Here is a 25,293-nt window from a genome sequence, read left to right as displayed (position 1 = left end):
AGTTGAGGCTTTGTTCATGCATGATCTATTGTCTTGCTCTTCTCTGTGGCTGATTCAGGGATGCACAAGCTGTTCTGTGCTCGTGGAGCTGGCCACTCAGCCCCCAGACTTGTTTTATATACTGCGTCACTATTGTAGACACAAATCTTCAGTTTTAAAATGATTGTTATATGTTTTGAAATGTAGTGGATAGACATAACTTGATAAGAGAATATTCATCCTAAGATTTTCTTTAATTTTGGTAGGTGATGCCAACATTATTGCTTACAGCATTCATGTTTCATCTTTGTTGCTGTTTAGTAGCCAAGGACGTCAATATTTTCTTTGATGAGTTAGAAGGAGTAACCAGCCCTTCCAAAGATGATGATTCTTTGCTTCACCATGGCAACCTAACTAGTACTTCAGATGACACTAGCAGGTTGGAGACAGTAGGAGAGGTAAGAACCTTACATACATAGTTTGTCTGTGGGTAATGATTTTCAGATACTTAAAAATTACTTCTCAAGTGCATATGTAAAAACTGAAAAGTCATAATTCAAAGTGCCTTCAAGCTTTTTTCTCATTGCTCTATAGAAAGTAGAAAAGTTGTTTTCGGACAATTGTCACAAGTTGGGGATGGGCGTTAGATCAATGGTAGATGACATGATTTGTACGGAGGAAGTCCCAGATTCAGTTCCAGGAATCGCCCGTTAAATGTCTCAGGTAGCAGGTGTTAGGAAAGACCTTTTTCTGCCAGAGACTCTAGAGAGCTCCAGCCAGTCAGAGTAGAAAATACTTAGCTTGTAAAGCTTAGTCAGAAATAAGATAAGCATTTCTCTCTTCCATGTCCAAAATTCACTATGCATGGAAGGGAATGTATAACATATTGGGATGCAGCAAGAAGTTTCCCAGGACTAAAGGCAAATGTACTCCTTTCAAGACATGCCGTCTTTCTGTGCTGTATGTTTTCCATTGCTGGGGGTACATATTAGTTTTTGAGAACCTTTAATATTTTAGGTAAGAACAACATGTGATGTTTACCACGTGACCGTCACAGGAACTTGCAGTCAGATATTAACAGTTCCTTCTGGGTTCTCAATTCAGGCAATGACTCAGACTGGGATCATTGCACAGCGAGGAGGGGTTTCACCCTGCCTCCCCCTGCTGTTTTCCCATCTTGAAATAACCTGAGGGGGCATTTTTGAGATAATTTTCTGCAAATATATTTTCTGAGTACCCTGAAGTCTTGAGGTTTGTTTTGAACTTGGGAATGACCCTTCTTTCACCTTGACAAAAACACATGTTCAGAAATAGGAAATGGATTACTACATCCTGGAAAATCTCTGGCATTGGGAACATCTATATTGTCTCCCCATTGTCAACATATATGTTTTCCTTAGCTGGCAAATGCTTCTGCTCTTCAGCTAGTTATGTGCATTGAACAGATAATGTTCTTTATAATACATACTCTGTTACAAGCAATAAAAGTTCTGTTGATGGAGCTTAGTCAACAGTCCTGGTAGTGCTGTATGAGCAGCATGAGCCAAATTATAATTGATTTAACTTTCACAGAAGGAAAAGGAGATCTCTGAACTGTGTTGTATTGCTGTTTATGCAGTTTTATTATTAATAACGCCCACAGACACTGCAAAGATAATTAGCACTGAACATGTTGGCCTACATGAGAAAAAAACAAATATTTTTTTTTAAAAAAGAAAGAAACCTGCAGCTACTACTGCTCCTTCAATTCCACTGAACCAAGTAGTAAGATATTTCCCGCCATTTTTAATTAAAAATTTTCTGTGAGGAGTAGACCTTAAATATCTTGCTGGGAGGACAGGATATAAATCCAATATATAAATAAATATTTTTAAAATGAATGCATTGTTTTATTTTTTTGTCCTCCCTTTGATAGGATGTTTCATTTCCCATTGATTTTTCATCTGGGCAATGCCCACTGACAGAACAAGCCAATTCATGCTGTGTTGGACAGAGGACATGTCTCTCCTGAAGTAATGGCATTTACTGAGGTTGTGGTAAAATGACACAGTCCACAAGAGTTCTGCCTTTCTCTTCCTCTTTTTGAACAACACAAAGGTGTGAGGTGGCACCCACAGCTGCTCTCAGGACTAGTTGCAGGCCAGATTACTGATTGGGATTCTACAGCTGCAGCTCTTCAGTTCTAGTGAGAGACAGGGATTTCTCTTTGAAATTATCAATTATATCTGGAGCCAAGGCATTGTGGTCACCATAGTCACACTGTATAGTTCCAGCCAACTGCAGTGAAAGGTCCTGCTGTTCCATGGGACAAGCCCTCCTCCCATGAGAAATCCAGATTTCCCACTCCAGTCAGCCAGGACTGTCATAAAATCACCCCAGGCCCCATGAGGCACTGTTTGAGGGGAGGGGAATAGATTATGGATACTGGATATGGATGCCAGCTCCAGCTTGGGGAACTCCTGTAGATTTGTGGGTGGTGCCTGGGAAAGGAGGAGTTTGGGGAAGGACCTCGGTGGGGGTGGGGATGTGATGCTATAGAGTCCACCGTCCAAAGCTGCCATTTTCTCCAGGGAAACTGATCTCTGTAGTCTGGAGATCAGTTGTAATACTGCTAAGAATTGTAGTGGCAGGGCCACAGGGCATACCCCTTGTGGGCTTCATGAAGCACCACAGGCTATATACTATGGACTCCACCTCTTGTAATGTTGGACATAGGCCAGCTGGGTAAATTCCACATTCCCATAGTAAAATGGATGTGCCTGTTCCACTGTAGAGGTAAACTTCTGTTTAAAGTATGTAAGCGTCAGTTTCTTGATCTTTTGATTATTTAATATAGTTTATCTGTTTCATATTAGATTTTAAATTCCTTACCACCCATAAGCCAATTTTTTTCTTTGCTACTAAGGTTAAGATTTGCATCAGGAGAAGGCTTAGGGAACCAATCCTGGCAAAACCTCCTTAGCTCAAGTGTGGCAACCTTGTATTGCCTGGAAGGCATAATGTGCTCATCAGGATGTTGCCAATATTTCCTAGTGGTTAGAGCTGGTTTTTATCGGAGGATTATCTTTGGCCGTTTCCACATGCTGTTAAAGAGACGGTCTACTTACTGAAGGCTGGCGTTTTTTTCCACAGATTCCAGATGCCTCCAATTTCAAAGCAGAAGCAGGCCGTTTGTCTTGTGTCTGATCATCGTCCTTGACCCCGCACAGGAAAGAGCGGGAAATCCCGGTCTCAGAAAAGACGCTGATTAGACGCAAGACAAACTGCCTGCTTCTGCTTTGAAATCGGAGGCATCTGGAATCTGTGAAAAAAAACGCCAGCCTTCAGTAAGTAGACCGTCTCTTTAACAGCATGTGGAAACGGCCCCAGTGTTCTACTTTTTGTATGTATGGTTTGGTTTATGTATGTTATAGTTTAAAAGGGTTAAATCAAGGATATGCCATAGTAGGATTTGACAGAATTTTCTATGTTCATTATAAGGGTTACTTTGTCTAAAGAACAATTCCTGGCTTATTAGCAGCAAACTGTTATAACCATACACGATAATTTGGCAGAATCCCAAGGCTTTTTAACAGTGAACCCAGTTCAGTCATGTTCTTAGACATATCTCAGAATAAGCAAGTTCCATATGGATTTTTACTGTATAGATTACACCAATATACAGACGACACCCAACTCTGTATCTCACTATGCAAGTCCTCACAGGATGCAGTAGAAATCTTGGGTTGCTGCCTGACAGCTGTGGTCAAATGGCTGAAAACGAACACATTGAAATTGAATCCAGACAATACAGAAGTGATGCTCATTGGGAAGGCAGAGATCTTGAAGGGCATTGTACTCCCCACTTTTGATGGAGTTCATCTGACTCATCCAGACTCATTTAAGACCCTGGGGGTTATACTGAATCCAGCTCTACTATTAGAAAAGCGAGTTAAGGCAGCTGCAAAAATTGCTTTCTCCAACCTCATTCTAACTTGCAAGATGGCTTCCTACTTCGACATGACTGATCTGGCCACCTGGATCCATGCTATGGTAACATCAAGACTTGACTATTGCAATGTACTATACATACGTCTCCCATCTAAGTTAACTAGGAGACTCCAGTTAGTGCAAAACGCTCCAGCTCGGCTGTTATCAGGAGTGAGCAGGAGCATGACCATCGCTCCCATTCTGCAGCCATTCCACTGGCTACTTATCAGTTACTGGGCTCAGTTTAAGATATTGGCTATCACATACAAAGCTCTTCACAGCCTTGGTCCAGCGCACCTACAAGACTGCCTCTCTCCTTATGTTCCTCCATGGCAGCTTCACTCATATGAACAGGGTCTCCTGTAGGTGCCACTCAGCACATGGGAGAAATCAATAGCTGCCCGTACATGTGCATTCTCTGTGCTGGCCCCCCACCCTATGGAACAGCCTGCCTGAGGAGGCCAGGAGAGCCCCCAGTCTCCTGGTTTACACAAACAATGCAAAACTGAATTATTCAAAAGGGCCTTTTTAGATAGGAGGCCTGTATTTTGGGAGGTGGTCTCAAAGAGATGCTTCACTAATGAGATAGGAACCAGAGACTTCACCACTATGTTGCCTTACATACTATCTGTTGCTTTAAGTATGTACTGCTATGTATGGGTGTGAACAGGAAAAAAATTGGTAAGTTTGGTAACTATAAGTAAAAGTCAAACCAAAGCACCCACACACACAAAAGCCCAACCAAAGCACCCTCCTACCCAGCAAAAAAGCAGTTTTTAAAATGCAAATTAAAAAAACCTTCCCCCCCCGACCAACTCCCTCCCCACAAGGAGAGAAAAAACCCAGTGAGTCTAACAACTCTCAAACCAGGCAGCAACAGAAGCCCTCCAGGTGCAGCAGAAATCTTCCAGATGCAGCAGGTCTCAGCACAGGCAGCAGCAGCCGGGAATCCACTCACTGAGCAGCAGGATCCAGTTGCAGTCAAAGCTGCCAGACCACAGAGACCCAACAGCAAGCCAAGCAGTGTTTCTCAGTCTCCAGGCCAGAGCAAAACGGAGGCTGCTCTGATGCAAGCCTCCGAATTTAACTCCTTGCAGAGAATCCCATTGGCCAGAGAAGGAGAGTTCCTGCAAGGACTGGCCACTCACTTCCCCCCACTTTTCCCTTCCTTCTGCCGCTGCCTCACTCCCCTCTCCCATCTAGTTAAAGAAGGTGGGAAACAGGGTTTCTTTGCTGTTCCTTAGCAAAGGAGCAGCAAGTTTACCAAATTTTACTGAATAAATTCGGTAAACGTGAATTCAGTAATCCCTTTTAAGTTTGGTAGTAATGAATTTTACTGAATCAGGAAAAATGTGGTAATTTTTACCAAATTCCAAACCCAAATCACACACCCCTACTCCTATGTGCTGCCTGTTGTTTTAAGCATGATCCAGCTGGGTAGTTTTATGTTGTCTAATGTCAGTCCTAGAATTGCTTATGCTCTGTTTCAGCATTTCTTCAATCCTGTATTGGATTTTTGCTAATTTTATATCTTTTTAAACATTTATTTATCCTATGGCATTGTATATTGAAATGTCCTTGATATCGACTGTACTAATCTCATACTATGTAATCTGCCTTCAGACTCAGTGAAAAAGGCAGACTATAAATGATATAAATGAATGAATAAATATAGGCTTTGAGTGACCCTGAATTTCTCTATCTACAATGCTCAACAGCTCAATAGTCATACACTTACCAAATCAAAAATACAATGAATTTAACAACATTTGTTTAGAAATACAAGCCAACACTCCTCTGCTGATAATTGAGACAAAGGGTCTAGTCTTGGCAAAGTCTGACAAATTCAACCAGGAGCTTGCCTTAGTTGTTCTATAAATCAAGTGCTCTTCAATTAACCTCATAATGTTGATGTTTGTATCAAAGAAGGCCTTCACATTCTCATCTACTTGCTGCAATTGTAGCCATTAGTGAACATTATAATAATATTTTGATTTCTCCATCCATTGACAATAACGGATCCTTTATATGTGTGGGCTTTTGTTATGTGTACAATTGTTTGCACATTCTTTTGTGAAAATATCATTCTGTCTTCTGCCTGGCATTGTTTTTTGTATCAGAAAATCCTCTATCATCATTTAAGAGACATGAAATCTTTCCCTTTCTCTCTCCTTTGAGAATATACTTGCTTAGTTTGCTGAAGTGTGATGCCCTCAGCCTTGGAATGGCATATGTATAATAGCATTAACAATCTGAACTTTGTAACAAATTTGCTTGGTTTTGAACTGTATAAAAATAATTCTCAGGGTGCATATTACAAGAAACATTTGGTTGCTTCTCCACAGGGAATACCTGAAAAAAATAAATCCAATGGGCTGTATTTTAGAGATGGGAAATGTCGGATTGACTATATCTTGGTATATCGGAAATCCAACCCCCAAACTGAGAAAAGGGAAGTGTTTGAAAGAAATATCAGAGCAGAAGGTTTGCAAATGGAGAAAGAGGTAAGAGTTCAAGGTTCTCCCCCCCCCCCCAATTCAAATCTGCTTGCATACTATGTACAACAGAGAAATTTTCCTGGCAGTTAATGACAAATGCAATTATTTTCAATATTTACCTAAAGGAAAACTTGGGGAAGTTTTATTCTAGAGCACATTTTAATTGCTTTGTAATAATATTAATATTAGAGCTTGGCACGTTATCTCTAAACATTTCCTATCTGTAATGTCACAGTAATTGTCTCTTTCATACCTACATAGTTTGTGTATTTACACCGTCAGTACTGCTTGCAAACTTTAATCCTAGCTCCTATGTTATTTATTAGGAATGAAATAAATGTTTGCTATCCCTGTGGAGAGCAGTTCCTGCCTGGCAACCCCTCACCCTACCATAACATTTAGCATACCTCTTCACATGGAGCTCCCGCCACCCCAAATCACATGTAGAATTTCTGAGCCAGCATTAGGTAACTCCAAAAATATCTGTCACTGACAAGGAAATTCTCCCTGTGACTGGGAGCAGCATGCAGGATCAGCTTGTCATGGAATTAAAGTAATAAATAGGCCAAACTTTTGAATCAGATTATAAATAAACTGTATTGTCTCTGTATCAGGGCTTTTTTTCAGGGGGAACGCGGGAGAATGGAGTTCCGGCTCCTCTTGAAAATACTCGGCAATAGAGCTTGAAAATAATATGATTTCAAAGAATCCCATGTGTTTCTTCCTCATTTCCCTTTTGAGAGTTCCGCCACCCCTTTTCCCAGAAAAGAAACCCTGCTCTGTGTTATTCCTTTTTTACTTTTCCATTGCTATATATAAACATATTATGTACAAGCTAGTTCATCCAGAGCATTACTGGTATAGATTTTGATTGTGAGCAAATTTAAAAGTAGTTAATAGGAATTTTAAACATTAGTTAAATGAATGTAGTAATCCATGCAGAGATAACAGACACTGCATAGTTAAAAGATTCTGAATGTACTAATCCCTCTTTGGTAAATAGTAGAGTATATGGAAGATTATGCTGCTTCTGTAAGGGAATACTGTTTGTTCCACCAGACGCTGGATAAAGAGATGAAAGGGTCATTTAACATGATGGGAAATTAGTTTGAAATCTCTCCCACGGACTCTTCAACACAAACCCATTTGTGTCTCTATTTACACCTTCAGATAGATACAAGAAGGTAATCTGAAACATGTTGATAGCAGTATCTTCCTGGAACATAATTAGTTAGAAGACAACTTTCTTATGATCCAACTGTGTCCTTTAAAGTAATTAACACAGATCAGTCATAATAAATCTTCTACAATGTACCTCTCTATTTCCTTAGCAATATGCTTTCCCTTCCCCTGATGTTAAACCAAGCATGTAAAGTTTATTCCATTATTTTACTCCTTGAATACTCATATATTTTATATATGTATTTCTAGCATTTGTCATTGAGATTTGATCGAGGAGAGAGACCAACATCTCCTAGTTGTGTCCCCAGGGGTGTTCCGTGATACATCTGCATAGTTGTATATCTGGGGAGGTAGTGTGGCTGTAGTTTTTGGAGACTCTGTCCTCCTAGCAAGATACCATGTCCAGAATGCTCCTAGTTTTGAGGCTTTGTACCTAGTGAGACAGGAATGAGATTCTGTTGATGTACTACCCATTCCACTGCCCAACTGTCTTCTTGCTGACAGAGGTGGTCTCAGAGGTGGTATTGAAGGCCCCTAACATGGTTGACCTGAGGAACTTCTACATTCATGTTAAGGTTTCCTTGTCTGAAGTGGCTCAGGATTTCATGGCTGCCAGGACTATAACGGGCCTGTTTCAAGTCACAACTGGTCCCATTCACACTGTTGGTCTGATATTGTGTTCTGGGCAGGCAGAAAGTGGCCAGAAGCTGTAGGAATTAATGACAGTTCCTTTGAAATGGACAGGCCACTATTTGTTTTGTTTAGACTTGTGTGGAGAGGTAGAGGACCTATTAAAGCTATCCATCCCAGGAGACAGATTAAAATTGTTTTCTGATGACTTTAAGGAATTTTCTTGTTGATGGAGTTAGTATTCCTTTTTTGACACCCAGGCTAACTTCTGGTGTTAGAAACTTACGTAAATGGTTGCCGCAATCGCTTCTAGGTGCTATATCTTAGATGTTACATTCCAGCTCTTTTGTTTACTGAGAGTATGTGGGCAATGAAAATACAAAAGAAACAGCTAGAGTGATAGTGGAGGTAGACTTGGGAGGGAATTGATAAGACACAGGCTAAAGCTCATTTTAAAGCTTATTGCTGCTACTATTGTTTCTGCGCAGTGTAGACCAGCAGAGCTGTTCCAGGTGATCAAAAGTCTGTTGGGATCTGACCTGCTGGAGGAGGTGGACTGCTCAGTGTCTTACTGTGAGCATTTTACTCAACATTTTGTGGAGAGACTCTTGCCTCCGTAGCAACTTGGATTTTACCTCAGCAGTGACAGGGTCAGATGGTGCCTGAGTATCAACTTGTCCTGTTGTTTGGGATAATTTTCAGTTTATTCAATCTGGGGATGTGGACAGGATCCCTGGATATTTGAAGTTGACCACCTTGGATGGATAGAAGATTACCTCCCCCCCCCCCGCACCTTTGTATTTCTGCTTCAGAATGGGTGCTGTTCTTTAAGGAAGTGCTTGCTCCCTGGTTAAAAAAAAAAGTTGTTCCAGTGGGATCTAAATAGCACTGCTCTTCGTGCCCATTGTGTGTGTTCTCCTGCTTGTTTCAGGTTTACATATTTAAATTATTGCTTTCTGTATATGGATTTCTTAACCATCCCAACCATCTGTCAAAGATATAAGCAATCAAGAACACAGTTAATTGATCCACTTGTTCCTGATATATACGTGCCTGTAGTTTAAAAAAAACAACTCCAATTTTTGCTCGGTAGTTTTGATCCAGCTATTACAATCCTAGTATTGAAATTTATTTTGGGTCTGTTTGAATATAAGAGACATGAGGAGAATCTAAAGACTGATTAAATAAACAAATTATAGAAAATAAAATACTTAAAAATGAAAAAAAAAATCTTTGCAAATCAGTGTGGTTCACTCACAGCCTATAGCCTAGGAGCTGTGCCATTAGAGAGAAAATAATGCTACTACTCCACATATTTTCTTAATTACTAAATCTTAATGCATTACCTAAACCTCATGGCCAACTTCTCTTGATTTTTTTTAATTTGTTCTGTTTTGCAGTAACATTCCAAAAACATTTTAGTTTATTATCATTAGTCCTTTCAAAACATTACACCCATGTGTACCAAGAAAATGTGAGCGTGTGCTACCCATGATGGTTCCAATACACCAGCTGCCATTTTGTGTGAAGAGGAGAACCTATGGAGTATTGTGTACTGTTTCAGTGGTTGTAGCTTCTGAAAAATCTTACACAAATACATCAAGATAGGAGCAGTGTTTTGAAGCCTTACTGATTCAGTGACATTTTCCCCATTATCCTTTTAGAATATCCTACTCTCTCACTTCTGTAAAAACTGTATCTGAAAATACATGAAACAGTAAAATGATAAAGGCTCTTACAACCACATATATCTTTGAAAATGGGCTCATATGTCTTTCCTATTCATGTATAATATGGTATGTTTTTGATGGTCTGTTTTTAGCTTGAAAAGAAGTGTGCTGCCCCCTCCCTTATTCTTCTTTCCTTGCTGCGCTCCGTTGGATCAAGACCTTTTCTCCTTAGTCCAAATGATACAGAAGTGCTTAACAATGCAATCCTAAGCAGAATTCCACTCATCTAAATTCATTAAGTTAAATGGATGTACAAGGATGGAAATCTGTTTAGGATTGCCCTGTAAAGTAGTAGTGCACAGAAAACTGAACTGACAGAAGGGGAAAAGTTAGATCCCCTCACTCATGCTCAGTAGTTTTCCATGTAAAAATAAAACTCTTCATATCTTCTTTCTGCAAGAACAGGGATAGTTATGATATAGACATGTAGGTAAGGTAAGCTGCCTGTAAAACTCTTTAGGAGTCAAAAACTTCCATGATGGAATGCTTGGGAGATTATAGGAAAGGGCTGACTTAACCTTAGGGTAACTAGTATGAATTTTGCCATGTGTTTGAATGAGATTTGCCTTTTATTCTGCATATTGTGCAGTTGTGCATATGCTCAGCAATGGCTCAGCTTTAGTGTCTAGTTAATGTCATCATTAACATAGAAAGAAATAACAAACACAAGAAATGTACACTCCAGTATCTCAGTCACTATTGAATTTGACTGATTCTCAAGAAAAGTCATCAATTATGCCAAAGCAGGGCAAAGGGCTATAGTTAACAGCTTAGCTGAGGACAAATTCAGTTTTAAAAACCAGATGTTAAAATATGATTAAGATCAGAAAAGTAGTTTATTGGAAATGTTTATTTATTTATTTAAAACTAGCAACATAGCCTGTTGTGAGAAAAAATACAATGAGCTCTAGAAAGGGGAGGGCGGGCAGGTGGGAATTCCCTTCTCCTCCGTCACTGATCCCAGCCTGATGAAGACAGGGGGGTGGGTGGGCATGGCCACCTGCTCCACTACTGGCTGGGTGAAGAAAGGATGGGCATTGCTTCCTATTCTGCACCTGATTCCAGCTGGGTGAAGTGGGAGGAGGATTGCTGCCTCCTGTGCGCCTGATTCTAGCAGGTTGAATTGCCTCCTGCTCTGCACCTGATCCAGGACGGGTGAAGGGGGAGGGCATTGTCACCTTCTCGCCTGATCCTGGCCAGGTGAAGGGGGGCAGCATTGCCACCTGCTCCACTCCTGATAGCTCCTGGGTGAAGTTGGGGGCAGGCATTACCTCCTGCTCTGCTCCTGATCCAGGCTGGGTGAAGGGGGAATGGGCATTGCCTCATGCTCCACTCCTGATCCCAGCCAGGTGAAGGGGTGGGCATTGTTACCTTCTCCTCGCCCGATTCCAGCCAGGTGAAGGGAGGTGGCCATTGCCACCTGCTTCGCTTCTGATCCTTGCTGAGTGAAGGGGGCAGGCATTGCCAGCTGCTCCACTCCCGATACCAGCTGGATGAAAGCAGGGGCGGGCATTGCCACCTTCTCTGTGCCTGATCCCAGCTGGGTGAAGTGGGGAGCAAGCTTTGCCACCTCCCACCTCCTTTGCTCCTGAACCGAGCTGGGAGAAGTGGGAATGGCCATTTCCTCCTGCTGCGCTCCTGATCCCATGGGTGATGGCAGGGGTGGGCATTGCCACCTACTGCACTCCTGATCCCAGCTGAGTGAAGGCAGAGGGCAGGTATTGCCCCCTGCTCCATGCCTGATCCCAGATGGGTAAAGGGTGGGTGGGCATTACTGCCTGCTCCACTACTGATCTTGGCTGGGTAAAGAGGAAGCAGGCATTGCCATCTGGTCTGCATCTGATCCCAGCTGGGTTAAGACAGAGGTCAGGCATTGCCACCTGTTCCACTCCTGTTCTCAGCTGGGTGAAGGTGGAGGAGCAGGCATTGCCACTTGCTCCGCTCCTCATCCCAGCTGGGTGAAGGAGGGGGTGGGCATTGCCACCTGCTCCACTCCTGATCCCAGCTGAGTGAAGATGAGGGTCAGGCATTGCCACCTGCTCTGCTCCTGATCCCAGCTGGATAAAGGTGAGGGCAGGCATTGTCACCTGCTCCGCTCCTGATCCCAGCTGGGTGAAGGCTGGGGGCAGGCATTGCTGTCTGCTCTGCACCTGATACCAGCCTGAGTTTCCTGCCGTGGCATTCTCTCTGGAGGTCTGGCTGCCTCATCTGGGCTTCCCTCCACAGTAGCACCCTCTGGAGGCGCACCAGGGTAGGAAATGAGTTGTCTTGAATACGCTTAGCCTTTTATATAGTAGGATATTTCTGTCTCCTTTCAACTAAATTCAGGGCCCCTAAAGGAGTGAACATTAAAACATTAAAAAGCATTTCAAATGCAAATAGATATATAAAATATTTAATCGAATGAAACAAAACAAAAACACAAAATATTTTAAAAATACATAAAAACACACAAGCAAAGAGGAGGGCTAACAAGAGTGAGTGAGGGAACATCAAAGAAACCAAAAAAACACTCTCTGGAAGGAAACAGTAACAGAGGGAGATGGAAAAATAGGCATATTTTCATTACTATGAGCAGCTGTTAACCTCACTATATTTGGGACTAAGCCTACACATTTGCTTTCCTAAGAAAAATAACATTTAATACTTGAAGCTTCTGTTACTCCTGCAGTAGCCAAGGCAGTTATGATGGGAGAACGGACTTTATTTCATAGTTGCTCATGTATCCATGACAGAATTATTGGTAATATCCTAGCCATAAAGTGCGAGTTCTGATTATGCTATTTGAACTGATGGTTGGAAAGAAAGAATAGCTTGACTTTCTGCATGTAAATTGTGTTTTCCAAGTTGGCAGTTGGAAATGCAGTCTTGTAAACTCAGCAGATGTGAAATGGGTCACTGGGAAAAGAATAAACACTGAGTCACCGATGTTAGCTTTTGTTTTGTTTTTCTTATATAATTCTCGTGTTACTGGCTGTGGTGGTAGCTAGTCATTTCTTGCTCTTGTTAAACACCATTAACAGTGACTATGGTAAAGGAATGGGACAGCCATTAAGAACCATATTTCTTTAGAATCGTTTAATATCATGTGGCTTGCTTAATCCTTCAAAAATACCTTCCCTTCTGATAATGTACTTCAGCACTCCCCACCACCACAGAACCCGCAGTCTTTCCTCTCCACCCCCCTGTCTTCTGTTTCCACCTCCTTTCTTTTGGCATTAACTTCAGAAGAATTGTGATTTCACCTGACATATCCAGATATTTTTAAATATGTAGACATAAAATCAAAATGCAATAAGTACAAGTGGGAACCACAATGACTTGAAGGGCAGGGAAATCCCATTTTCTGCACCACCACTGGTCTACCCCCGCCCAATCTGTGTACGTTTCTTGCCCTTGCTGATTCCGCTTCCCTCTGCCACCTTTGGTTCTTCTCTCTCTCCCACCCACCATGTTGTCTCCAGCTGTCCTTCCTTTCCTCCCCTACCCATCTGGCTCCACTTCCCTTCTTGCTGACTGCAGCTCCTCGCTCATCAGCATTCCCCCCACCCCAGAACCAGAAGTCTAATAAAGTGGCAGCTTCATCGACCATTTTTAACTTTTTATCCCTCAGAAACCATCTAAATTGTGTGGGAACTTTTCTGTAAAACTATTCTAAGCTTTTTAATTGCTTCAGTTCTTCAAATGTCTACTTTACTTCCCTCAACCTATCCGTTTAAGGCTCTGTCCAAACGACAAACTAGCTCTGTGTATGTTTCATTCTGCTTTCTTTTAATTTCCCTGTAAGCTTTTCTACTTTGTTCAGCTGTCAGCCTAAATCTAAGTCTGATCCTCTCCTTAAAAAGCAAATAATTAGAGGCTTCTTCATCCCTTCTCTCTGAGTAAACTTCACTCTGACCTCCACAAATCTCTGGGCCAGGGCTTTTTTTGAGAGGGAACGCTCTGGAATGGTTCCGGAAGCTCTAGAATCTGCCCATGTGATTCCTTCCTCCTTTGGCCCTGGGGGCTCTGCAGAGGAGGTTTAGGTGCTTTGAGTTCATTCTGCTTGCTTGAGAGAGAGAGAGCAAGCTGGAGCCCAGCTAGGGCTTTAGTTGCTTTGAGTTCATTCTGCTTTTTTTTCATTCCTCTGTGAGTGAAAGAGAGGGATAGAGAGCAGGGGCCCGGCACAGGTTCTGCTGAGGAGGGTAAGCTGCTTTGAGTTTATTCTGCTTTTTTCCATTCCTCTGTGAGTGAGTGAGAGAGAGAGAGAGCTGAGGGCCAGCATGGGCTTTGCAGAGGAGGGTAAGCTGCTTTGAGTTCATTCTGCTTTTTTCCATTCCTCTATTAGTGAGGGGGGGGAGAGCTGGGGCCCAGCAGGGGTTCTGTAGAGGCGGTTTAGCTGCTTTGAATTAATTTTGCTTTCATTTCATTCAGGGGTTTCTGTGTATGTGTGTACTTGTTTTGAGTTCATTCTGCTTTCTTTTCATGGGGGGGAGCTCTCTCTGTGTGTTTGTGTGTGTGTGTGTGTGTGTGCGCTGCTTTGAGTTCCTTCTACTTTCTTTTCATGGGGTGTAGGGGCTGTGTGGGACTGTGTGTGTGTGTGCGTGCTGCTTTGAGTTCATTCTGCTTTCTTTTCATGGGGGTGAGTGGGGCTGTGCATGTGTGTGTGTGCTGCTTTCATTCTTTTGTTGACTGAAGTTGACATTGTTATGGTTCCCACAGCTTTTGAATGCAGATTGGTTCTGTGCTAGTTAAATATATCAGTTATGGTTATTCCAGTTTTATGCTAGGAATGGATAGCTGTGTCCAAGTCACAGAAGTCTTTCATCAATATATTTATCAGCATATAGGTGTTCTTATGTCTTAATAGCTGTAACTCAAATGGTTCTTCCCACCCTCAGCTGATTAACATCACTGAAATTGCAGTGGACATACGGGTGTTAAGGAAGTTTTTATGAATATTGTTTGTCTGGGACATTGGAATATTTGTGACAATGTCACAACAGCTTAGCCATTAGTAAGGTAGAGTTAGCAGGCAACCAAAAAAGCCATTTTAAGCTAAGTATAAATCTAATGCAGCTAAAGTTGAGTATCTAATTTTGAATTGCTCAACTAAAGCAAAACTCTCCCTGAAAATTTGAAAATTCAATATACATTAGATTAAGAATTTCAGACTCTGGAATTTTGAGAAAGAATTTTTGAATTTGTTTTTCTATGCTGGCAGAGGGAATCTGTTAGAATTTAGATTTGTGAGATGGGTTTTTAGATAGGGAATTTCTCCTCTCCTAAGAAGATCTATCCCTTCTCTTTGGCCCAAATGGAAGTCTGCGCCTTCTTCCCAAACATCCTTGCCAAATTTCCCCCAGTCCTCCTGTCTGTGTTAAACTGCTCTCAGTCAGGGCTGAATCTCTAAACTGTCAGTACTCGACTTCTCTCAACTAGGGCTGAAATCAGACTCCCCTCTCATCAGCATCCAGTTCAGATGTCTCTCTCTGTTCAGCTCATGCTTCCCAATCAGATTCCTTGGAGTAGCCTGTCACTCAAGGCTCTGTTTCTGTGAAGAATTAACCCTTAACAACCCCTCAGCTGTTTGTACAGCACTTCTGAGCTTTTAAAAAGTGCAACCTGCCACATACATCCACTTCAAAATGGAATGATGGGGGCTTAACAGGGCCGAATCTGCTCCAAACATAGCAATTTCACTATGTTTTGGGGTCAGTTTGGCCCTGCTCAGCCCCTGTCACTTCTATTTTAAACTGGATGTCAGTAAAAGGGCCCCTTGTGCAGGACCACTGTGCCCACCCAGCATCCACACACACACACACACCCAGGATCCTGATTTGAAGATAAGGGGTGTGGCAACCCTATCACTGGGTGACCTGGCCCAGCCACAAACTCTTAGCCTAAACTATCTCACAGGGCTGTTATAAGGATAAAATGGAGGAGAGGGGAACAATGTAAGTTGCTTTGGATCCTCATTAGAGGGACAGGCTGGGTGTAAATGAATAATGAATAAAAGTGCTTTAGAGTCATGTGTGAAAAGCTCCACTCCAAGTGAAATGACAATGCTCACTGAGGCACAATAGGAACGATCATGATTGCAGCAGCCAAGCAGACATGCTTAGGACAAGGAAAATAGATGCCAAGATGAGTACTTATAGGAATCATTTGAAGCACGGATCAAGCGTAACCTGGACTCACATTTATCATGATCAATGTGGGAAGAATGATAGGTTCATCCAAGTCCAGGTGGGCTACTACCACAACATTATGAAAGAGAAACTGGAAATTTCCCAAGAGAAATAATAAATCTGATTGCAGACAAATTTATGAGTTCCAACACTGTGGAGGGATGACAATGGGGGACCAATCCAGTGTTATCTGGTAGTTCTCTGTTTAGAGATGCTAGTGATTTTTAAAAAGTTAATTCTCGGGCATGCAGTTTGCCAGGACGTCCAAATTCAAGCATCTCAATGAATTGGATTTTGTTTACTCTGGAAAAATCAGGATTCTGAACCAGGATTTATATTGATTTGTAAGTTTATCAATATATATTACTTCTCTGGTTATGATAATATCAGCATTTTATGAGGATTTCTTTTGCCTTAATACTTATCATTTCTAGCTATAAATTTATGCATTTAAATTGTACATCTGGAAGTATATTATGCTTTCTTTCATAGCATGTATAGCATGAATATTGTAATCCTAAACAGAGTTACACCCTTCTAAACTCTTAGGATTATACAGTATGACTCATTTACCTGCAAGCAAACATTGGCAGCACTTTCAAGCCCAGATCACTTATTCATTTGCATTTAAACATCAGGATTTTTTATGTAAACAATATTAATTTTTTCTTACAAAAATTCTGGTATGAAATGGGGAAAGCTGAGAGGGGGGCAGATTTGTAAATAAGTAGGGAAATTCCTTCAGGGCATTCTATTTTACAATACATGGCTATTTTCTAGTTTTCAGAAGTAAAACCTATGAGTGCTCAGCCTGCAGAAGCTATCCACAGATCAGTTACCCCAGCTAAATGTTTCTTCTACTATGAAATGCAAATGAGCAAATTGAGTAACATAAAGGTCCTTTCTGGGAACTGATGAAATCCCTGCTTCAATGATGATGCACAAACAGATGAATAGGTATCGAAAAGGAGAGACTTCAGTGCCAGATGTTTGCATACTCTGCAGTGCTCCACAACGGCTTTGTGAGTGGATTGGAGAGGTATCTTCAGTTACACCGACATGAAGAAGAACACCGATTTAGTTACTAAGCATTGTGGAACAGCATTTGTTTTGATTGTCATGCGAAACAAAGAAGATCTGGAATATAAGCACCAAAGTCATGTGTGTATGTGATCTGGACACTCAAATATCACAATGACTGATTCTAAGTGGTAGCCTTTTCACCTTATTTTCTACAATACATTTTTATTCACATACAGTTTTGAGAGTGTAATCCAGCCAAACTTCTGCATCTTTTAAATTCCAGGTGCTTAATTTTCTTCTAGTCATCATGACTTTTAATACCTACCCAGTGAAGGTCTTAAAGTATGTATTGAGAATGACAATTATAGAGATCTTATTTCATTCCCTAGTGGTTATTTTCTGTTCTATGTCTATTAAATAAGTAAAAAAAACAGAAGTCCAGTGGAATCATGACTAATAACATTTATTCCAGCATGAGCTTTTGTGAGTCAGAGCTCAGTTCTTCATATGCTATGAAGAGGAAAACATATTGTATATAACTATATTTTTTATATTGTAAAATTACTAAAGAGGAGGGAAGAGGGAGATGTTGGGGGTAGAAAGAGTCTTGGTGTGAATCCCATCATTAATCTTTCAGGTGTGATTTTCTGTGTAAGAAACTAGAACACATTAGGTTGTTACTGCGTTGTCACCACTGCCTTGGCAATGCCAGGAGGTTTTGAGAGTGGAACCTTGGCCGTTTCCACACTACTCACCTTCATCCGGAATGGGGCGCAACATCGCGAAAAAAATGTGGAAGATAGCATCTTCTCGTGCGAGTTTTGCACTAAGTCTTGCAAAACTCGCGCGAGAAGATGCTATCTTCCACGGGTTTTTTGCGACGTTGAGCCCCATTCCAGATAAAGGTGAGTAGTATGGAAATGGCCCTTGTGTGGGTAGAGTTTGGGGAGGATGTGACATCACTTCCAATCGACACTTTAGGAATTTCCCCTAATCTCTTTAGTAAAGACCATATAGACATGGGGAAATTCCCGGACCATCATTATGGAGGCCATTTTCTGACTGTTTTTTCTCCTCAATTTCTTATGGACAGGGTATTTGGGAGGAGAATGGGGATTCACCCACCACTGGCAAGCAAGTGACAAACCTAGATGTCACACATAATGGTTAATTAGAGAAGTCAGAGCTTCTAGCCTGTGTCCCAACTGCTCCCATTCCCCTTTAGTAATTTTCTCTGTAAAAGTGCAAAATATGATTTCCTCTTCATTGCGCCTGAAGAGGTGGGCCCTGACTCATGAAAGCTTATGCTGGAATAAACGTTGTTAGTCTTTAAGGTGTCACTGGACTCCAGATGTATTTTTTTTCAATAGACTAATATTATTACCCCCTGGAATGACAAAACACACAATCTATTCATTTCGTACTTGAATAAACATCAGCATAGTTCTGTGGATAAAATATTAGACTTGGAGATGTATTTATTTTTTTAAAATTTACATCTTGTCTTATCTCCTCAGACTGGGAAATACAAATTCTGTTTCAGATTCCATTTGACTGTAAAATTCGTAAAACTCTTTCTGTGGTTAAAAATGATTGACATTCATATTTTGAAACACATTTCACACACGAGGGTTATTACAACCATTAATAAAGAGGAGTGACCCAGATAAGCTGCACATAGGGGTATGCATTTCGGGTTTGGGATTCAGATTTTTTGCCCAAATTGGTCCTGATTAGGAAAGATTCAGCATTTCTGAATGAAGCTATTTGGAAATGCGAAAGCAAAGCTTACCAAAGTACTTTGGAACACTTCAGTAAGCTTCAGGTAGCATGGCAGCACTCTTTGCCGGCAAGGAAAAAAGTGCTTCCCGCTGCTTTCGTGCGGGAGGAGGTGGTTGGAGATGGAGTGAGTGAGAGTTAGGAGGGGGAGGAGGGAGGGGGAATCAGGGAAGGGAGGGGTGTCTCTGAGAGTAGCCAATCCCTGCAGTAGCTCTCCTTCCAGTGATTCTTTGGAAGGAGAGTGCCTTTTTAAAAATGCTGCAGGGATTTAAATTGGAGGATAGGGCACCTATTTGGGGGGCTATGAAATGCACCCCTCAAAGTCCAATCTCACTGAAACTTGGTTCATTGTGAGAGGACAGGTCTGTGGATAGCTTCTGCAGGCTGAGCACTCATAGGTTTTACTTCTGAAAACTAGAAAATAGCCATGTATTGTAAAATAGAATGCCCTGAAGGAATTTCAGGAATTTCACCACTGAGTCAATGCCTTAGTCACGGCTTGGAGTCAGAGACATAATACATAGCTTCTGTAATGTGGATGGTCTCCTACAGGGTTGAGGCCCTTTTTAGCTCTCTGCTGCGTAGGCAAAATGGCATCCTTGTTCTTGCCTGGCATTGAGATCTTAATGGCTTGTGCTACATCTTACCTAAAATGCACAGCTCTCTCACAGCTTTAAAAATCAGAAATTTTAAATGCAATAAAAGAATAAAATGAAAGCACTGGAATAAAAGGGCAACATTGGAAGCATACAACCTGTGGTTTCTCAGAGTAGAATGACTCAGGATGTACTCCGATTCCTTCATTTGGCTCCCTCTTCTGGGACAGTTATTCAATATGCCCATGTATGCCCAGACATAGCACAGAGGAAGTAAGAGGGTGATGAAAGGAGGCTGGCCATAGAATCATAGAACTGGAGAAGACTGTCCTGGCATCAACTTGCCAAGTTAGAACAAGTGCACTGTAGAAGAAATTTTTAAGACATAGCAAGATGAATCAGATAAATAGCTCCAGTCTCACTGTCATTACTAGAAGATTCCTTCCTGATACCCGATCAGTTCATAGTCGAACAATGGGTACAAGCTAGACCTATCCACCAAGTCCCCCTGAAGAAAATTGAGGTACTGCCCCTCTCAGTATCCCATTACAGAATGAACAAATTCCTGATCCTTTGGAGAAGTGCTGGGGAAAACTCAAGATCATATTCAAGAGATTATAATATTTAATATTCTTCTTATAGCCAAAAACTTAAAGAAACTGAGGCATCAGAAAGAAGTTGAATATTATCTTTCATTAATCTATATAATTGTGATTTGAATCTACTGAGTTCTTTTGCAGCTAAGTAATGTCATATTCTCTTTTTCATGAGAAGGTCTTTTGAAAAAGACCTCCCTTCTGTTCCCTGTGGCTACTGAGTGTAATATGAAGAATTGTAAGTGGATAATCAAGAATATTATCCATTGTACACCTTCACTTTGGCTTCACTTCACTTCACTTATGATGGTACATCTTGGCATCAAAACTCCAACTCTTGTGCCAAGAAAACTTTGATTCGGAGTTCCACATTTTAATTAAGCTGTGGTTGTTGTTGTTGTGTGTATACACACACTGGGGCAGCTCTAGATTTTGAGGAAACCTAGGAAGAGAATGCTCAGGGGGGCCCCATGCTCTCTACTAGGCTCCCCTTCATGCTCTCCCACCCATGTGTCCCCATCTGCTTGTGCATCCTTCCTTTGTCCAGTCACAAGCTCTCCCACCACCTGCAGTCATAGCTGCCTCCATTGCCTGCATGCTCTTTCTTCAGTGATGTTGGGTGGTGGGTGCAGCTGCCATGGCCACTGGGAACACTGATGCTTTGTGCACCACCCACATGCCCTTTTCCGGCAGCTCTAGCCAGCATATGCAGCTGGGAGCAGAGGTGACAAAGTGCTCATAAGCAAGCAGTGAAAGAGGATAAGTGCAAGCATCAGAGATGTGTGAGTAGAGAGTCAGCAGCAGTGGGCCCCACCAGAAGACCTGGGCCCTAGGAGCGGCCCCACCTTCCATGTGCTGATGCAGGCCCTGTGTATATGTATACACATGCATAGGCCTTCTAATACCAACTATGGTTTTTGTAGTTCAGCATGTTCCTACTGCACCCAGCATGAGCAATATGCCTGACAAAGATTCATGAAGTATGAAATCCATGTGTATGCACATACCAAGGAGACTGCTGCAGAGTAGTGCTTGCCCATGGGGGAAATAGGACAATGAAATCCCTTTGCAGTTAACTAGTGCAATAGGTGAGTGATGCTATGTACTAAGCATATTGTAGCAACCATCTCTTTTCTGGAGCACATCCATTCTCACTAGGCTTGCCAGTCCCTTGGTAGGGGCAGAGGTTCCTTGTCCCATCCTCCACCACCTTTCACCTGGCCAGTGAGGGGAAGAAAGGGGTAGAAACATGATGGTGGGGGTGAAGACCTCTTCCATGCATTCCAGAGATACCCCACTGTGCCTGAGTTGCACCAGGAATGACACCATTCCTGATGCCATGCAGAAGTAATGAGTCATGTCGGGGGCCAACTGAATGCAAAAAGGCCTCAATTTAGTGTTTTATGATGATTTGTAGTTATGATGAAGGGTCAGAATAATCATCTGGTCTTGTGGGCAACATCTACTAGAACAGATACTTCTTGTCAGCTTTTTGGCATTTGTATTAACCTAAAACAGGTCATGGATTTTTTTTCTCAGTAAGTTATGTCTGGATTTTTTGCTTTTAATATTTTATGTACTTTTCATGTTCTAAAAGATGAATATCACAGTTTCTAAGCAAAACATCCTTTGAAAACCTAGCTAAATGTTAGTCTGTCTTGATACTCATCTTTAAAGTCTTTCTGTTCCAGGAGGCAGACACAAAAATGGCCGTATTCAAAATCCGATCTGTGTAGCCAAAGAATTGCAATTCTCCCACTAAACATGTTGAGCTTTGAATAAATGTATCCATTTTTTTCTCTTTTATCCTCTCTCGTTGGGGTTTGGTCAGGGCTGGCGCCAGCGTTTCTAACACCTGAGGTGAGATACCTGCTCGCTGCCATGCCACCGGGGCACCCAGCTCGCCGGGAGCCAAGCCGAGGCAGGCAGCAGCGGCAAAGGGGCAGAGAGGCGAGCTGGGCAGCCTGCTTCCCCACTCGTCTCCCTGCTTGCTGCTGCGCTGCTGGGGTACCCAGCTCGCCAGGACCTGAACCGAGGCAAACAGCAATGGCAAAGGGGCAGAGAGACGAGCAGGGACAGCGCCTCCTTCTAAGTTCAGCACTCACAGTGGCTGCCCCCACCACCTCAATGGACGTGCCGGCCCTGCGTTTGGTATAGAATTTAGACAAAACATGGTTTTGGAAGAACAGTGCTACTGGACTCTTTTTGATTTTGCTACCACAGACTAACACGGCTAACTTCTCTGCATCTTACTCCAGATAGTACCCCATAGTCACAGGCTGGCCACAGCAATGAAGGTGCATACCTACATGTGAGGTAATCCCAGAAAAAATGTTCCCAGACCTCAGGTTGCATGTGACCGCTCATGGGGAGGAAGTTCCATCACAATGAGATGAATGGAAACAGTGAAACATAAGACCTGATCAACAGATACTGCATTGTGACAAAATGGTAGAATGGACTGAACCACTTGCAGGTGAAAGATAAGTTCTCCTAATAATTCTCTGGAAGTGGAATATCAGCCCAGGACATGCAAGGCTATGATATTACTTTTCTCCCTGTATATGCTGTTTTTTATTTGCAGGAAGCTTTAGATGGGGGAGCATTAAGAATGTGTCCCCCAGTCTGAAGAGGTGCAGCCCATTCTACCACCTAAGAATTTTACCACCTCATTCTGTTGGCATGTGTAGACCAGGCTCTTCATTCCACTGTATTGGTTCATACTTCCTGAAAGAGAGGCTGAAGAAATGTTAGTATGGGAGTAATTCCTGAGGAACAGCCATGTATTCTGTTGCAGCAGAATTAAACAGGAATCCTGCGGCACCTTAAAGACTAATACAGTTCATTCCGGCATAAGTATGCATCTGACAAAGTGAGTTCTGACTCATGAAAGCTTATGCAGGAATAAATTTTATTCTTTGAGGTGCCTGTTACCCTAAATAAGGTGTCTCCTTGGGAGCTGGGGGAGTTAGCATTCAAGGAGATGCAGCGAGGGGGTAACTGGAATATCTCCACCAATCTATACCAGGATTTTTCCCTTAGAGAACTCTCTGAATGAATCAGGTGGGTGGTCAACAGGAATGGTTTTTATTAAAGGAGCAGTAAAGGCAAATGGTCAGAAAATCACACACAGCATACACACAGGGTTAACTAGAAAATCAGGGAGGAAGAGGTGAAGAGATTCAGGGTAGGGTGATATTTACCATTCTAAGACAGAGGACATCCATAAAGACAGCAGCTTGAGTGACCAGTGCTTCATGGCAGAAAGATGAAGCTCAGACATACATCTGAAGGTGTGCATAGGATCCAAAGACACACATGCACAGCATATGGCTGGGGGCAGCCTAATTATGAAGAAAAATGTATCCTGGGGCAGAATTAGATCTTCTGCCCCCAAAACAATAGCTTAATTACTTGTCTGGAGGTGGAACAATAAAGTGGGAAAGGCTTGATTGTGCATATCTGGGAGGAACTATAGGTGAGAAGGGTGTTTGATGTCCCACAACTGTCAAATGGAAAGGGCTTATTAGGTCCCTGAATAGCCCAGATTAGGAAAGGTGGGTAAGGAAAGTATGGAAGGGTGTTGATGAGATTGAGCAGGAACTCCTGGAAGACCTCTTTGTTTCCTGGAAGAACTCTCTGTTTCACTTAAGTGTTTCTCCATGGCATGCAGGGGCAGTAAGCCACCCTGATACACTTTTTGGTAATTTTCCAACTCCAGCCAGGCTTGGCATCTGTTCTGCCTGGCCAGGCAGAGTTTTATGCTTAAGGCCTATGCGTAAAAAGAGGCTTATGATATTCCATATTCATAAGCTGCCCTTTGAATAAGAAGAAGGGGTATGACTACTAATACCTATGACTGCTGTTTAATCGGAACGTGGGGACTCGCTTGTTTTTTTCTCTGAAGTTAAGCATCAGATAGAGAACCTGGGCATTTCAGGCACCCTTCTTTTTCGCAGATTGGAGGACTTGCATGAAGATGGTGTACAAATAGGTAGAGAAAAGCTTGAATGTTAATTCTTTGAGTGTTTGTAGCCCTTTATGGACTCCCTGGGTTATGTACGTTGTACAAGTATAATGCTTCTTCTTGCTCCCTATAGTTTCACTTATTGAAACCAACACTCACACTTATCCATTAATACATGTCTAATTTGTCCATGATAATTCGCATTTTTTAAGAGTGGAAAAACAGACCTCAGAGAATTATGTATTAACTACTAGTGTTATGTGTTTACGAGATTAAAAGTGAAAATAGATCAAAAGTTTATGTTTGCAAACTAACTGAGTCAGGTTCCTGAAGCAGAAAATATAGGATGCTTAAAAAAAATTGGAAATTTGGACACACATTTTTAAAGCAAATGGATTTTTCCCATGCATTTGTTTTCTAAGAATATTTCCAGTTCCTACAAGCTAGCCAAGAATGTTACTCTCTTTTGGACTAAATAATTTAGATGCTGCTTACGTGGGAGCTCCGTGTAAGTAAAATAATTTTTCTGTTTCCATTTTTAAATTAGGAGACAGGGTAATAAAATAAACTCCTGATAAGATCTCTCCATTAGTACAATTTGTTTTAGTCTTATATGGAACCAAGAAATTGTGCTATCTGAAGTTCATAAATCTGTTGCAAGCACTGCTGTCTTAACATGTGTGGTGCCAAATTTTTATGAGGTTTGGTTTTTGATGCTAAAACATGGACTTTTGCAGAGAGGTAGTCCCTTCAGAAAAAAAATCCTACCTTAAGGGTTTTCCATTTCTCGCCACACCTCTTTGTCACTGTAATATGCTGCTGCTTTGCCATCGTGTTTAGGGCTTCTGTTTCAGGGTACATATTCCAGCCGTTCAGAGATCATGTAGTGAATATGATGCCGTGGTGTGATATAGCCAATCAGATTTGTATATCTTATTATATCGCTGGAGGCAGATGAAGCCTTCTATTGTCTTCATTATGATTTGGAGAGAAGAGGGAATGCATCTGAATGCATACTCCCATTCACATTCTGCTAGCTAAAGAGTTAGTTATGACTGAATGAGGAGAGACGGACAGTACTGGCCTGGTTGCTTCAGCAACAGGGAGTCATCCTGGCCTCTCTCTTTGTGAACCATTCTGATCCCTTTTTCAAAGGGGTGCAGAAAATGGAAAA

General features: G+C 41.9%; 1 protein-coding gene across 1 annotated transcript in view; it reads left to right on the top strand.

Annotated features, from left to right (window-relative positions):
• Positions 1–25,293, top strand: part of ANO4 (anoctamin 4) — a 129,939-nt gene that overhangs the window by 16,427 nt on the left and 88,219 nt on the right. Inside the window, exons 3-4 of the mRNA XM_054988549.1 lie at positions 301–437; positions 6,294–6,452. Coding sequence (XP_054844524.1) covers positions 301–437; positions 6,294–6,452 — 296 coding nt within the window. The remainder of the gene's footprint in view (positions 1–300; positions 438–6,293; positions 6,453–25,293) is intronic.

This window comes from Eublepharis macularius, chromosome 9, assembly GCF_028583425.1.
Source record: "Eublepharis macularius isolate TG4126 chromosome 9, MPM_Emac_v1.0, whole genome shotgun sequence".
Classification (NCBI taxonomy): domain Eukaryota; kingdom Metazoa; phylum Chordata; class Lepidosauria; order Squamata; family Eublepharidae; genus Eublepharis; species Eublepharis macularius.
Note: the sequence above shows the minus strand (reverse complement) of the source record. Positions and strands in the feature narration are given on the sequence as shown.